This window comes from Hypomesus nipponensis, chromosome 10 (assembly GCF_054491055.1).
Source record: "Hypomesus nipponensis isolate SF chromosome 10, ASM5449105v1, whole genome shotgun sequence".
NCBI lineage: Eukaryota > Metazoa > Chordata > Actinopteri > Osmeriformes > Osmeridae > Hypomesus > Hypomesus nipponensis.
In genome coordinates this window covers 10,183,148-10,198,680 of record NC_140370.1, presented here as the reverse complement: position 1 = coordinate 10,198,680, position 15,533 = coordinate 10,183,148, and the positions used below count along the sequence as shown (strand labels likewise).

General features: G+C 41.9%; 4 protein-coding genes and 1 long non-coding RNA gene across 10 annotated transcripts; 2 read left to right on the top strand and 3 right to left on the bottom strand.

The window, feature by feature from the left end:
• Positions 1-327: 327 nt before the first annotated feature.
• On the bottom strand, positions 328-2,162 carry LOC146271618 (gamma-crystallin N-like). Its single transcript, XM_084707862.1, has 4 exons — positions 2,073-2,162; positions 1,520-1,768; positions 842-987; positions 328-695 (listed from the first exon to the last, which is right to left on the bottom strand). The coding sequence occupies exons 1-4, from the start codon at positions 2,091-2,093 to the stop codon at positions 560-562; spliced, it is 552 nt and encodes a 183-aa protein (XP_084563988.1). The 5' UTR covers positions 2,094-2,162; the 3' UTR covers positions 328-559.
• Positions 2,163-2,368: 206 nt separating this feature from the next.
• Positions 2,369-3,776, bottom strand: LOC146271617 (uncharacterized). Its single transcript, XR_014767111.1, has 3 exons — positions 3,624-3,776; positions 2,847-2,917; positions 2,369-2,566 (listed from the first exon to the last, which is right to left on the bottom strand). It is a non-coding gene; the product is annotated as an uncharacterized LOC146271617 (long non-coding RNA).
• On the top strand, positions 2,968-4,274 carry ly97.3 (lymphocyte antigen 97, tandem duplicate 3). 3 transcript variants are annotated; one of them, XM_084706886.1, is made up of 5 exons: positions 2,968-2,992; positions 3,096-3,150; positions 3,282-3,349; positions 3,649-3,771; positions 3,920-4,274. In XM_084706886.1, the coding sequence occupies exons 3-5, from the start codon at positions 3,301-3,303 to the stop codon at positions 4,024-4,026; spliced, it is 279 nt and encodes a 92-aa protein (XP_084563012.1). In that variant the 5' UTR covers positions 2,968-2,992; positions 3,096-3,150; positions 3,282-3,300; the 3' UTR covers positions 4,027-4,274. The 3 variants fall into 3 exon arrangements, with proteins under 3 accessions (XP_084563012.1, XP_084563014.1, XP_084563013.1); XM_084706888.1 differs by lacking the exon at positions 3,096-3,150 and having other exon boundaries at positions 2,973-2,992; XM_084706887.1 differs by lacking the exon at positions 2,968-2,992 and having other exon boundaries at positions 3,123-3,186.
• Positions 4,275-4,309: 35 nt separating this feature from the next.
• On the bottom strand, positions 4,310-12,410 carry LOC146271615 (GTP-binding protein Rheb). 4 transcript variants are annotated; one of them, XM_084706882.1, is made up of 9 exons: positions 7,877-12,410; positions 7,607-7,703; positions 6,912-6,983; positions 6,118-6,185; positions 5,900-5,982; positions 5,734-5,790; positions 5,601-5,648; positions 5,244-5,433; positions 4,310-5,076 (listed from the first exon to the last, which is right to left on the bottom strand). In XM_084706882.1, the coding sequence occupies exons 2-8, from the start codon at positions 7,656-7,658 to the stop codon at positions 5,250-5,252; spliced, it is 564 nt and encodes a 187-aa protein (XP_084563008.1). In that variant the 5' UTR covers positions 7,659-7,703; positions 7,877-12,410; the 3' UTR covers positions 4,310-5,076; positions 5,244-5,249. The 4 variants fall into 4 exon arrangements, with proteins under 4 accessions (XP_084563008.1, XP_084563007.1, XP_084563006.1 ...); XM_084706881.1 differs by having other exon boundaries at positions 7,607-8,096; positions 8,246-12,409; XM_084706880.1 differs by having other exon boundaries at positions 7,607-12,409.
• A 306-nt stretch (positions 12,411-12,716) lies between these two features.
• Positions 12,717-14,126, top strand: LOC146271614 (uncharacterized). The gene has a single exon (XM_084706879.1). It carries the CDS (start codon positions 13,030-13,032, stop codon positions 13,927-13,929), a length of 900 nt encoding a protein of 299 aa, XP_084563005.1. The 5' UTR covers positions 12,717-13,029; the 3' UTR covers positions 13,930-14,126.
• The last annotated feature ends 1,407 nt before the right edge of the window (positions 14,127-15,533 follow it).

Sequence of the window (15,533 nt, the reverse complement as noted above, 5' to 3'; positions counted from 1 at the left end):
AACAGCTTCTTAAGTGTAGTTTAAATTGAATTATTCGATATCATTGCCCCAGTGAACCCAGTGGTAGCCTACTGCATTATTCTAAGTCACTGGCAATCCTGGGAGAGTAATAGAAGGAATAGTTGGATCTTCTATTTCCAAAGATGAAGATCACTAATCTACTAAAGCTAATAGATAGATAACACTAGGTGGTGGTAATACACCATGACTCTGGTTGTCTGATTTTAACCTGCAGTCTTAGTTGGTAGATGGAATCGATTATTTTGAGAAAAATAGCCATGTACATAAATGTAAATAACATTGAGGATTCTTGTAAATCAATTGCTACTTTATTTCCACCATTTCAACCAATTATTTCAGTACAAAAATAAATAAACAAGCATGTCATAAAATAGTTTTTCCTCTTTTTATTTTCATAGCTACATGGTGTTGATTTCAGGGAGGGGGTAGAGATTCCATGCCTGGTATGTAACCATATTTGACAATACCTAACATTGTCTTACTGGTCTAACCATGATTGGCCCTGCACTCCAGGGAGGTCAGGTAATTATGGAATGGTTTAAAAGTAGTTGGCAACCCTGCGAATAGACTGGATGTTGGAGTTCTGAGCCTGCCACTCCATGTGGCTACCGTAATCTCCTCTCTCCACAATGTACATGCGGCCGCGGTAGTTAGGCTCTTCGTACAACACCCACCTGGCAAGCAGAAAGGTAAAATGTCACAAGAGAAAAGTGAATCTTGATCATTTACTCTGTCACACGGGTAAAAGACCCAGATGGTTGTACAATTAAACTTCAAACAAAGTGTCCCACTAATGACATTCAATCAGCTTGATACATACGCTCCGTCTCCATAGACCTTGATGGAGTTGATGCAGTTCTTGCTCAGGCCTTGGCCCTGAAGGAATGGAACATCTTCACACAGCTCCACGCACTGGCCCGCAAAGTCAACTCCCTCAAACAGCTGCATCCTATAGTGCTCGCCGTGCTGTTGGACAGAATGACAGGCGGACTCACAGATTTCAAGAAATGCAGTAAAAAAGAGCAAGAAAACAAGAGGCTGAAAGAACACAAAGAAAAGTTGAACAGCTGAAACGACAGCAAACGAAAACACCAGCTTCTTGGCACATGAAAGTACAATTCTGCTTCATTGCAGCGTTATCTTTAAAAAAAAATATCCCAGAAGAGACTGTTTGTTTAATAACATGACTGAGCCTTCTACTGGCCATGGAGCTCATGTGATGCCAATAAAATATTTCCCCACCTGTCACTGCCACATGTCCAGTTATCAAAACTTGCACATCATTTGCTTGCAAAGCACATACATAGCCATCTCTATTTCAGTCTGTCCCTCTGTCTTGCAGAGTATTTAAGAGGACATGAATCCACAGGTTCTTGCAACATGCCAGCCAGTCTGCCCCTTGCCAGTCTGGCATGTCATCTATCCTGCAGCCCTTCCAGCTCTCTTTAAAACTGCTGATCCCTGTGTGTCATTTGGGCTGACCATTAATAACCCTTACCATCCTAATGGGCTTGCAGGAGCCTATGTGGTCATTGTGGCCGTTCCAACGTTGAAACTCTGGATATTCTCCGTGCTCCAGGATGTACTGCTGGCCCTTGAAGTCAGGGTGGTCATAGCAGATGAAGGCTCCACTCTCCACACGGATGGAGTTGACCCTGTTCATGAAGCCACGGTCCTGGAAGTTGTCACATTCACCGCATATCTCCAGCTTGAGCCCGGTGAAACATTTCCCCTCGTAGAATACGATCTGACCAGCCACACCAGAAGAAACTTTAGGACTAGGCTCTTAGACATGAGTATTTTGCATTGCACAATTTATTTTATAAAAAATATTTTAGTACTATATAATTTAGTATGTAGTTTAGTACTATATTATTGTTACTACTTGCACTGATATGAAGCTTTCATAATGATGCAACTTTAGTCTAAACTACTCAAACTACAGTACAAATCCTTTGTGGGTTAGCATGCATGTGTCCAGAAGTGTGCATGTGTTTGTTGGGAAGAGTGCTCCAAGATGGCTGTCTCAGCCTCCCTGTCATGCTACTCACCTTTCCTGAGTACTGCGACATTTTCCAACTGTAGAGTTTAAACTACTCCCACAGTATAAGAGTGGAAAAATGTGGACTCCCTGATATATATGGTCAATAGGGAGCATGGTGGCATTGCGAGGCCAAAACAACAAAGGCTTAACAAAAGAGGGTTTACACTTTCTGCTTCATGGACAGTTTCCCTTACATTTGCACTGCTGATATTGGACTTTGGCTTAGGAGGCGGGTAACAATAGGGCCAATGATTTTGCTTTGATTGAGTTTTGGGGGTTGTATTTTATTGATTGAAGTATTGGGCAAGGTTCCAGTCTGTTTTGGGGTGTAAACAAAATAAACATTGCTTGGCTTTGGGGAGAAAATGGACAGAGTGACAGATTAGACAAGGGAGGACATACTGTACATACACCGTAGACACAGATTAGACTGAAAGAGGAGAGGCAAGGACATACTTTTCATGCCTAAAGAGAAGGCCAAAGCTCCCAGTTTGGCATGACCTGTATATGAAATCATAGTTACATAAAAAACAATGAAAATACATTGCACATCCCTCAAAGTTCACATGCAGTCTAAATACTGCAAAGTCTAAATCACAATACCTTCAAATCTGATCATGAAGGTATGATAAAGAGGCACTGATATTACACAAATCTCTATTGAATGTTTTTTGAATTAAGTAATATTTACAGTAGATGTCTTAGTTAGACATGTTGCTCAATCCTTGCATAATGCAAGGATTTCATGTATAGTTACATGTGTACACATTTATGTACTTACTGACGGAGTGGGTGGGTTCACTGATAGTGTACTTCTGATAAGCCACTGTGGCTCCAGGGGCGCGGATATGACTATGAAAAAACAGTAGGTATAAATAAGGTAGAAGCTCAGACTTAAATCACATTTACCAACTCAGCACTGGAGAGGTAAGTTCCCCCTGAATCTGACTGTACTTGTCTAGTGTGTTGTTAGTTGTGCCGTAAACTATATACAGTAACAGTTTTTTCTTTAATTATTGGGAACGAGAAGTCATCGTCATCAACATTTCAGAAGGAATAACCTAAAAAGTTTGGTTATACTCAAGGTTGTACATATAATTCACACCAGGGCTGCAAATATGGTAGCATGTCTCATAATATTGCTTACAATGTGTTTGTATACATAACAGAGAAGATAGTATACATTTGTTTAAAATTCTCATATTTGTGTCCTCAGGTACCAACTAACTAGAACCATGAAGATCCTAATATTGGGCGTTGCTCTTACTCTTTTGTTTATTAGTGGTGAGTCCCTGTCACTGATTTATTACTAAGTCAACACTGGCAGACGACCCCTGGACTCCTGTTAGTTCAGGGATGTCTTTTATCTCTATTTGTTAATGTTGAATATTGAAACTAACACAGAAAAAAGTCCAGATTTTAAACAAGTCTTCTTCTTCCCTCTACTGATGCCACACCAGTACAAACAATTTGTGTAAAAAGACTATATTAAAAATATAAGACTGAAAAAAACAATATGAAATGTGCTAGTGCAGTGCTTCCATTTTCCATTATCTACCATCCAACTTTGTCTTTTGCCATAGGTGAAGCCCTAGACTGCCATCACTGTGTTCCCAAGAAAGCTGGAGGATCATGTGACCTGACGGTGGAGACTTGTAAGCCAGAGAAGAATGGGTGTGCTGCAGCCAAGTTCCTCCGTGCGCCCAGTGAGTATCACTGTAGTACAAACCACATCTGGTGGTCAGGTTTCTCAGTAAAAAAACAACAACCTTCTATACGTTGATAGTAAAGCACTCAACATCTTACATATTACGTTTATGATATATTACCCCTTCTCTTCTCACCTCCTTTTAGACGGCCAGTACCAGAAATGCATGGCCATGTCAGACTGTGAGATGCTGAAAATGAATTCCTACATGAACATGAAGTGCTGTGATACTGACATGTGCAACACATTCTAGCCTTCACACTGCATAAGGCTGGCTGTAACTAGTCGAGAATCAAGGATAACAGGGACATTGATGTATTATGTTCTTGACCTTGAATTGTTGATAAATTACTGTAATCCAGTGAATTCAAGTATTCAAGAGAAAAAAAACAGTGGTAAAAGATTTTGTTTTCTACGAAAAAACGTGTTTTTATTGTCTTAAATATATTTTCTTAAAGTTACTGAAATCAACTGCTTAGAATAAACTGTGCACAAAGCTAACTTGCTACTTAAAGAATGTTACAAACCCCAAAGACTGAATTACATAATCACTTTTTGCTTTTAATGATTTCAATCAAAAACATTTGTACAACATATTCAACATTAGAAAATGGATGCAGTTTTTTGGCTGATACAGCTATGAAAACAAACTGACAAAGAGGTGGTTATGTGAACATTTAAGTAGAAAAAGAGCTGGACGTTGAGGGGGTGAACAGCTAGGGATGTATCAGAAGAAACGTCAACTGCACCATTTCCTTAGAGTCTATGTGGCTGTAAAGGTATGTAGGTACTGAACGGGATCTCTCCACTGAGGAGAAAGGAGAACATTATTTCAACAGTGGGGAATAGTTGCCTTCATTAGAATTTGGCATTAGAAGATTTGAAATAACACAATTATTGTTAATCTTAAATCATCACTAGTCTTAATTAACATTTAAAAAAAAACATTTATTCTGATACATCAGTATGAGGTTCTGTGTTTTGCATCAGTTCTTAGCACAGACTAGGTCGACAGTTGGATTGTGGGTGGAGTATGACAGAAGACAGCCACTAATCCTTTAACAAACCAACAAAGAAAAAGATGACGACAATATGAACAGAATATGCATGACCATGGTGGAATCATTTGAGGTGGAGGAGAAGAACTGGCAGGTCGCCTTCAAGTAACGGGATATCCCAGTGCAGTGTCCAGTGTGTTGATTGGGCGGCTCTACATCATGGAGCAGGAAGTCTTCCCTGGTTGGACGCCACCGTCAATCTTCTCCGCCTCCAGGATCATCCTCCTGAACACCTCTACGGCTGTCTGTTTCAGGGAACATCCAGGACTCTGTTACCCCCCACAATACTATAGGCTGCACACCACATTCCAGAGTCACAAATGTGACTCTGGAAAACACACATATATCCAATATTCTACTCAGTAGGACTATTCAAAAATGTATAAAGCATGAATCATGTCTGTCTCAATACCAGAATCTACATCTTTGCTATGGTGTCCCACTGTCCGGAACCGGCCCCGTTGTACAGTAGAGGTACTACTAGCGCACTACACGGATGCAGATTCATTGCTGTGATCACCTGGTTTTCTTTAGCTGAGGATTCCATGAAGGCGGCATTCCAGGAATCAGCTAATGCCTTACCCTCTTCACAGCTGATAACCCTGTAAAAAAAAGGGTCATCCAACTGACAAATACATGCTTTAGGGAGCATTTCACACACTTTGTGAATGTAATGCTGGCTTCAAAATACTCATGTTACATTGTTAGAAACCATTTTGTATTTCTTCAGCCTCGGGTGCAGGAATGTCAGTATATGTCTGTTACGTACCGTTCCATATGTAGGTCATTCTTGTTTCCCACCAACATAATTGGAACTCTAAAAAGAAATAAATGTTATATGTTATCTTTATATCCCATACATCCAAATGTCATACAGTCTCTTTTCATAAAAAAATACTCACTGAACTTTCCCCACCATATCCAGCAGCTTCTCATGGATAACTTGTACTACTTCAAAACTGGAAAATACAAAATTCAATTTCAAAATAAAGCATTTGTTAAGGTTTTACATTCTAGTCTATGGTCTAGTCATTGTACAATTACAGTCATTACAGAAGTACAACTGACCTTTTATTGGATGTAACTGAGTACACCAGAATGTAACCATTGATATCTATGGAGTACGTTTGAGGGAAAATAGAATATTCATCCTGGAAGAAAAGAGCGCATTGAACAGTGCATTGTCACACTGTGCACAGTGTTATGAATTTGAGATGAGCATGAGTCTGTGGGGACTGTTGTTGGTGCTGATGCGAAAAGCATAGAGGCATGTGTTGCTCCCCTACCTGTCCAGCTGTGTCCACCAATTGCAGATGATAATCCTGTCCATTTATTGTGACCATCTTTGTGAATGCTGATGGCAAAGATGGTAGATCAGAGTAGTAACACCACACGGAACATAAAGTACATGGAAAACATTCATGGACCCAAAATTGCTCTCACTACAGTGGTTGTCCGCTAAAGGATTGTTCCTGTTGCTTTGTGTAATTTCACTTCAATACAATGCAGCACATGGATCCAGTTTGTGCGACACACCTATCCTAATGGGTCCATATTGGCATGGCCTCTATGTTCCTCCTACACATGAATGCCCGAGTATCCAGCTACAGAGGTAGCCTGATAACGCTGACGCCTTCCTCCACGCAACACTAAACACACCCTATTAATAGATACAGACCTCACACCTGAACAGGCCAGGACATAGGGTATGTCATTCTGCACACTAGATACATACTAAATATCAGCCTCACAGGCCAGCCATGTTTGACATGGAGTCGGGTGTGCAGATGGTGATGTCTAACAGGGCAATATTTAAGAATAGGCAGTTAAAAAACAATCATTGAATAAAAAAGAAACCATAATGGCCGTTGAAAGATGATAATGTGATTATGAAGCTGTACTCCAGATGGTCTTTGAACAAAGAAAGCCTTAGGCTATCACATCACAATGAGCCAGAGTCAAGCAAGTCCTATGGGAAAGTGGAAGAAAAACCTGCATGCTCAGTTTGAATATTCATATTCTGATGCTGTTTCAACTGTGCGATGAGGCCAAGGCAGACCCAAAGTAGTGTCCTACGTACTGTTCTCTATGGTCGGGTCATACGAGTCCACAAACTGGCCTTCCACAAACTGAATCGTTAGTGAGGATTTTCCTACAGAAAAAAGGAAAGAGGCATCACATGTAGTATTGTAGTAATGATGTAGTATGCATTATTATCAATTAGCTCCCCTTAAGGATCTGTCACACCAACACAAGGATGGGTTATATTCTGAATAAATGTTGTCTTATTTCAGTGGTAGATTAGGTGTGATCTGAGTCAGGAGTAAGAACCATAAAACTATTGTGCTGATCATCATCTCCATTCTAGAAACTTGCTGGTTCCATTAGATTTTGTCATGGCAGCTCTATTTTGTATATTCTATGTAGCTCAACAACAGAACATGGACAACCCGCTCCCCTGTGCAAGCTTTAACTCAGACAAATGGTGACCTATGACATAATATTCTTCCAGGAAATAAAGATAATATTTGTAACATCATTGTTATTACCCTCTAGCGCGTCAAATAGCCTCGCCTACTACATCTTAGCTGAAGAGCGACCACTAGGCCAAACTCACCTTGTCACGCGTTCTACTGAGGTGTAAGTGTGTCAGATTCTGCTCCCGATAATTTAAGTTAATTACAGGAGACGCAACCCGCTCTATTTTTCTGCTAATGTTGCACCACAAAAAACGTATAGTGTGCTACAGTAAACTTACAGCCAAACTGGACTCACCTACGGATCGGTACCCGAGGATGGCGATTTTTCGGGACTTTGGCTGCGGCATATCTTGTTCTGGCTATTGCATCTAAACCTCCGGATGAATTGCAGCCTTCAGTTGGAGCAGCATAAAAATTCAAGAGCAGGGATTCGACATATTTCCACCCTGAATTTAAAATTGATTTATGTGTATTTGGTATGAAATAACGGTCTATTTATCCGTGTTTAAAAACGAATTTCTCAACATATAAAAGCATGGGGTGTCTATAATAACTGCGTCACTACCTTTTGCATTATAATGATGAGTAATGAACACTCAATTCCGATAGGTTGCACGTGAAATAAAGGAGGGAACTTCTTCTTGTGCCGAAGAATGGTTGGATAATATGGCTGTTTGTCGAAGTGAGATGCTTCGTCTCTGATAAACCATTGGTGTTGAAACGTAATGGACCCGCATGTTGGGTGGTCAAGGCCAATGTCATTCGAAGACGTCATCTATAGGCTACTACACAATAGATTTATTGTGTAAGGGAGGCAAAACAATTTTTGTAAAAATTTTCTTTTTTAAGATTCTCAGTTTTATGTTTTTTAAACAAACAAATAATGTCATTCGTGGAATGTATGTGTCATTGATTTTCTGCGTTGAATACCTACGTTTTCTAATGCAACGCATCTCGAGTTAAGACACAGTTCTTTAGTACATCTATTCGGCCGCTAGAGGGCCCTAGAACATAGTGGATTATACATCATCATTCGGGTCTGAATATAAATTAAGTCCATAACAAAACTGTAACAACAGCACTATAAATTACACATCAAGTGTTTAAAGCGAAGAGTCAGACAGTTTTATTCATATGAATTGTTGTGGTTTGCTGATTAGAAGAGAAAGGAACTCATCATCTATAAATAGTTTACTGAATAACATAGTTTACAGTAGCTTACAAATAAGTTTCCGACTCTTTTAAAAGATAATGTATGGTTAGACTTCATGTTGTCAATGTGCAGTCTATTATCAGTTTAGCACTTCAGTTTATAGAAATAGCAAACTGGATTAAACACTCCAGCAGCTACTGTACATTCCAGTTGCTCTTTTCCTCAGAGGATACTGTTCTGAGCTGGATTCCCAGGAACTCCTGTTGTCAGCGATTAGTGAGACGTTTTTCCTGACCACACCACTCAGAGGATCACATGGGATGTCACTGAAACATGATTTGAAATGACTGTGGGCTGCTTTCCTCTGGGGAATATGGTGAAAGGAACACTGGGTGGACATGTATGTTTTGCTGGGTGGTTTGTGTAATGACATTCATTGACACATAATGAACCATGTTGCAAAGAATAAGTCCCTTATTTCCTTTTTTTTTTGTGCATTTCCTTTGGCTGTTTGGCGAACAGGCAGCTGGAGCTGAGGCTGCTGATCCCTAGGTAGTTGGCAGTGGCGCTAGTGCCAGTCTCTTTCAGCTCACTGTGAAAGTGCCCCTGGCTCTGTTAGTATGCCAGCATGCATGCCAGCGGAGCGAGTCCGTTACATCCTCCAGCTGGGTCTGAGCCACCCCGGAGCACCTGGACCCACTCACCAACCTCATGAAACGGAATGCATATTTAAGTTAGTGGAATGCATTTGTATGGCACCTTTCATCCAGGGGTGTCGCCACTTTATAAAGGGTGTCTGAGGTTCCGAGAGCTTATTCACCTCATCGTGTGTGCATTCTGCTGAGCCACCTTGGTGGTGCATGGTGAACAGTTTATATTTGATGTGATCGTTACTTTTTGGTTGGTATTTTTAGGTGTTTCCAGATGTGCTGGAAGGACTGAAGGACAGACATAGTTACCCAGCAGGAAGTCTCACACACTCCAGGAACCACCATGTGATCAACACAAGCATCGATGCAATTACATTAACGATTTATTGTAAGACCCCTCGTTTAGTTTAGTTTAATTCTAGTTTTGGGAAAAACTGTGAATTATAAAAAAGTTGAATAAAACAATGTCTGCAATGTGCCAAAATAAGAACGTTTCTTGCTGTCTTACAAACATTATTTTCCTTGTTAAAAAGCATCAGTAGATTTGATCCTCACTCTACCATCATAGTGATCCACAGTACTCTGCTCCCTGCCTTCCGTGTGGTTTGTGTGGTTCTACTACGGCTCTCTGTGTTGTGCAGGTGAGACCCAGATAGTCTTCTCACAGGCACTTAATCACTAAACTTGTTGTTGTCAGAAGCACAATTGGTCTGTATTCACATCTGCTGCCTCAGCAAACTCTGGCCTGATTTGGTCACTTTGGAGCCCTGTTCACTTGCTTCCCTCTGATTCCATGGATCATTACAAATGGTGTCTTTATGTGGTGTGTTAACCCGGATAGTGTTCTCCCTTGAGCACCTTTATCATCTATTCATCTTGTTGTCCCAGTTTAGCTCAGGATCTATCTTTCTGTTGAACTATACTGCTTGCTGTTGCACGCCTCTGTCACCTCCAGTAACAGACGAGGAGATAAAAACGTGATCTAGTGCTCCACCATCACATTTCAGCATGCTGACCATTTCTGTGACACAGATAATAATTTAGGAACATTTACGCTCTCTGTAATATGTGCACAGTCCAGAATTTATATATACACATTTCGCAAATGTAATAAAATGTTATTGAGCACCAAGCTCAAGCACCAAGATGTTCTCCAGTGACTACAGAAGGCACAGTTGCTTGGTATTATTTCCAGAGTGACATCTTGCACAACCAGCCACAGGCAAAACTCAAATGTGTCCAAATGGATGAATAAATGAACATCTGAAACATCCAAATGAAATGTTCTTGGCCCAGTATTCTTGCCTCAGAGCAGACAGAGTTGGACACTCCTTCATGTTTTTCTTGGCACATTTGCATGGCTGAGTAGATCATTGTGTCACCTGGAGGTTTGAGCGAAGGCTAATCGCAATCGAATTCCAGATGGTGTTCCACTACGTGACATATCCTCAATTTCCGGCAAAAAGTGCCTCGTTTCTTCCACAGCCACCATTAGCCAAGGGGAAGAGACACGCAAATGGAAAGTGTCCAGTGGCGTGAATATTCCTATCTGCACCTGGTGAATAATAAAAGAGCACCAGTTCAAGAGGCTCACCAGCAGCTATCACATGCCTTTCACCACTTAGTGCACCTTATTTGGGATTGAATATTTAACAGGAGTCTTAAATGCACATTTCTTGTCTTTTAGGCCGTATTGAGTGACTCACTCTGCCTAAAGGGCGAACACAATCTTCAGTAAGAATTTGTTCCTCAGAAAGTGACATCTCAGCCATTACAAGTTTGCAGAACTCCAAGGTTTGGCAGGATCCCTACATACTTTATTCCACTGGACACCTAAGGCCAGTTCTGTGGTAGCTCATCCTCATATTCCCAGTCAAGTCCTGTGGCAACACAAGCTGTAGATTCTATTGGGGCAAATACTGATCTCTATTCCCTATCCAGATCATTTTGCCATGGAAGGAGATGAGTGCTTTGAAATCAAATCACTTATGTGTGCCTCAGGGCTTAGGGCCTGTGGAGGTGAGTATCTCATCCTTGTTGGTGGTAAAGGGACAGGCTATTAAGATGTGTGACTGTGAGATACTTTTCTCTGATTTACACTTCAAGCTGTTGTTTGTGCATCGGTCTTTTCGGTGGAAGCAGTGAAACCTTTTCTATTTATGCCATTCACAAAACACTGTCATGATCCATAACTGATAGTCCAGCAGCATGCTCAGATCCACTAATGCCTCCGTTCATTCATCAGCCTCCCCATCCATCCATTTGCTCGCTTTGAGATTTGATCATTCAGTGTATGTTTGTATATCCAAAGCCTACTGTCCTGATCAGGAACAGAAAAGCCTCCATGTTTGCCGGCATGTGTTGCCGTCCTCATGCAGCCACTGCAGGCCTGTGTTTACACACCCAGGGAATGCTAGAACACTGACGTCAAGGTGTCATTTTTCATGTCAATAGAATATGGCAGGGTATAGCAGACCTGCTGTGAAATTTGGCATGGACACACAGGATCAACTTCACTTCCATCACAGCACAATCTGGCTAGTCATGTGACATCAAATGAGAGCATTTGCCTGAAAAATTCCATATTCCATGAGGTGCAAGTAAATGTTCTACAGTGGTCATGGTTTACAGTAACTTTACACAAGAGCTGTACCAGTCACAATAATCTGAAGGCATTAACACTTACAGAAATACATTCAAACAAGAGGTCAACATGGCAAACAGGCAGCTGTTGGAATATACAATATGTCAAGATATCAAACTCTAATGCATACACAACCAATAGATTCATGATTTCTAATATGACCACATTCTGGAGTAGAACTGTTGATTGTGTGGTTTTCATTTAGTATCAGTGCGGTTCTTTACCAAGGCTCATTGATTCATTTACTGAGCAAGTAATGATGGCTGACTGAAGAGACTCCAAGTAGCAGTCAATCTAAGAGACTCGTCCAAAACATTGGCCAAGGTCCAAGTTTCCTTTTCCTGGCCTCTCATCCCCTGTTTTAAATTCACAGCTCGTAAAGATAAACATACACGCGTTAAACTAATCTAGGATTGTATAAAACTGTGGTTAGCAATCTCACTCTCAGGTAACACCAATGCCCAATGGAAATCGGATCTGAATGATCACTGGACAATTTCCATGTCCTCAGACTATACTTGAGTCTAGGCTGGTGCTGACCTGTTTCTGACAGCTTCAATAAAAACTCCAAGGACAACCTTTCGAGAGTGGATTGAAAGCTTGATGTGAAATTGTAGTTAATAAACAAAAGAAACACACACACACACACACACACACATGCACAAATAATGCAAGACAAGGTTAAGCAGATAAACATGTAAGATACTATATTCACACAAATGATAACAGGTGTTCAATAACAACCAACTTTTTTACTCACTGTGTAGCTGTGTATGTGAGTGCTTCTGTATGTGCACGTGGGTGTGTGCACAAGGGTGGGTGCATTTGCTGTTATGAGATCATGAAAGTGACATCAGCTGATTGAACTCACACGGTGTCCCTGCAGTCGTGGTTGCTATCACAGGGGGTGGCGCTGGCTGAAGTCCTGTGAAGTGACAGGGCCAGCTGGGGGATGAAACTCGGTAAGACAGGCAGTTGGTCTGGGAGGCACAGGCTGCGTTCCCCATAGCTCTACGTTTCACTAGAGTGCAACACAACTCTGCCTCAACGGACTGACACAGGATTACTTTTTTCTCCTGCCAAACATCAGCAGTGAACACTTCTATCAACATCAACCGTCTTAGAAACCACAAAGAAAGGACCCTGACCATGTGCTTTGTGGCTAGGAAGTCTTGTTCAACCACAGAAAGCCAGCTGCAGCCCAACTCACCCTGATACTTGGTTTGAATAGGAAAGAAAGTGCCACTAGTAGGCTGTGTATTGAGAGGACCATGGGGGCCAAGCAGTCTAGAAGTTTCTCCAGAGAAGAGTTGAGTCAGGTGAGTGTGAGTCAGGGAAGGAGGACCCCCGGAAGAGACGACCATCCCAGTCTGTCATCAGCCGCAGAGAGGATCCGCAAAAACACCACCACGCACTTCGGCTACAGCACCCTCAGTATGTCCATGCGTGGGCTCGACGAGATGCCTGCCGAACTGTGGGAGCTGAGAGAGCTGGAGAAACTCAACCTCTCCCTAAACTACCTGTGTGCCCTCCCTCCAGCAGTGGGCACTCTGGACAACCTGGTGATCCTCAACCTGTGGGGGAACAACCTGACGTGCCTGCCGCCTGAAATCGGCCTTCTCAAGAAGCTCCGCGTCCTCTTTGCTTACCGCAACCATCTGAGCGAGGTGCCTGAGGAGCTGGGCTCCTGTACTCGCCTGGAGGTGCTCAGTCTGGCTAACAACAAGATCACAGGCCTCCCTGGAAGCCTGGCGGCCATGCGCAACCTGACAAAGCTCAACCTCAGTCACAACCGCATGGCCCACATCCCCACCTGTGTCTACAGTATGAAGGGTCTGGTCTTCCTTCACCTGGCATGCAACCGGCTCGAGAACATCGCCGACCAAATCCAGGACCTGGTTAATCTGAAGATCCTCATCGTGGAGGGGAACAGTATCCACGTGCTTCCTAAGACGCTGTGCTTCCTGGATACGCTGGAACTGTTGAATGTGGACTTTAATGACCTTCAGAGTGTGCCTGTGGAGATGTATCAGCTGAGCCGACTGGGTAAACTGGCGTGTCATCCGATGGATAAAGGGCTGCACATTGTCCATAACCCCCTGCTCAAACCTATTCAGGAGGTGCTTCAGGGAGGCCTTAGTGCTCTCTATAACTACCTCAAGCCTGGATGAGGGAAATGAGTGTAGTTTATGAATGTGTTTGTGTGTGACTGTGTGTGTGTTCCTAGAACTCATATCAGTGATGTAGTTCAACACTTATGTATAAGTATAAAATCTGATTACCAAGAGATTAACTGCAAGAATGGGATCACCTTTTGTAATTGTGACCTTGCTGTACAGATGAGATGATAAAATGCTTTCTGAGACTGCCAGGTTTAAATTAATGGATTTTCCTGTGACACATGAATACCATGAAAACCATGTCAAAAGTCTGTATAATCCATCAATATGAGTTTCACAATTCACCGATTCACCACTCTAGTTTTGGGTAGCTCCTTTTCCCTTCTCAGTTGACTTTGTTGGTCCCATCAGTAAAAGGGTAGTTGGATGTGTGGGTCAGTGACAGCACGCACCCCTTCCCCCTTTCCTATCCAGGTGATGAGGATCAGGTATGGGGAGTGGAGACCGGCAGTGGAAACTGTGTTTGTGAGGGCTTTACATCCAAACAAAAGCAGGTCTTAGACTCTGATTAAATGTTCCACTCCAACACATCAACACTCTGGTCAGAAGCAGACCCTGAGGTGGCGGTGGCTATTATAACACTCTCTCTCTCTTTGTCACACACAAATGCTATCGTTCTATCTCTCTCTTTCTTTCTCAGCAGATGGATAGTGGAGCTCATATATTGGATTTTGTTTGCTTTGTTGGTGGCATTTGGCAACCTTTTGCCATCAGATAAATTGCATTGAAAGGTGTGCAAAAATGAGAGTCAGACTTGGCTGTACAGCAATCTCTCTTGGGCAAGTGTGGCATAACGTGTCATATTTCTACCCTGTTCTCTATATCCTAACCAATAATGTGTAATAACCTTCACCTGACTTTAGAGCATAGGACAGATTCTGGGTTTATTTATATTGGGGTGAATGGAGACGGCCCTAAGTCAAGTGCTGCAGTCGTCTGACCCCAATTCAGCCAGTTCAAGATTGGAGGAGACAGTTGTTAATGAGATTTTGTGATGGTCACATTCCACAGGCATATCCACTGCCATCCAATGGGATTCCACTTTGACCTTAAACAGCTGCACTAATATCTGTGACTCTCACTGAATCATCGGCATTCCTAACTACTATATATTTTCTTTTTCTTTGTGATCCCAAACTTCAGATTTGTATTTACACACAGCCCCTCGCCTTTCATTTGATACTCTTCACAATCAAATTGCTTCAGAACTATACTCATTATATAATAGCTTTTTATACTCTGACCATTATAAATAATTCTAAGAAATCTGTTCTTAAATTTTGGTCTTTGGCTGTTTCCCCCGGGGAATATGAACCCATGGCTTACAGTTTGATCAGTTATAGAGAATGTTTCATAAACTTGACTTGTTGGATTGTACGATAAACTCTATGAAAGTGGCACAAAAATGACCTCTGTTGGCAGCTTGCTAGCATAACACCAAATTTACACCAAACAGAACATTCTTCTTTACACACCCACCCACACACGCACACACACACACGCACACACATGCTTCATCCATGATTGATTAACTTCTAATGAACATCTGCTTATCACCTTTAAAACTTTTACTCAGATCTAAAGTCAGTGGGACT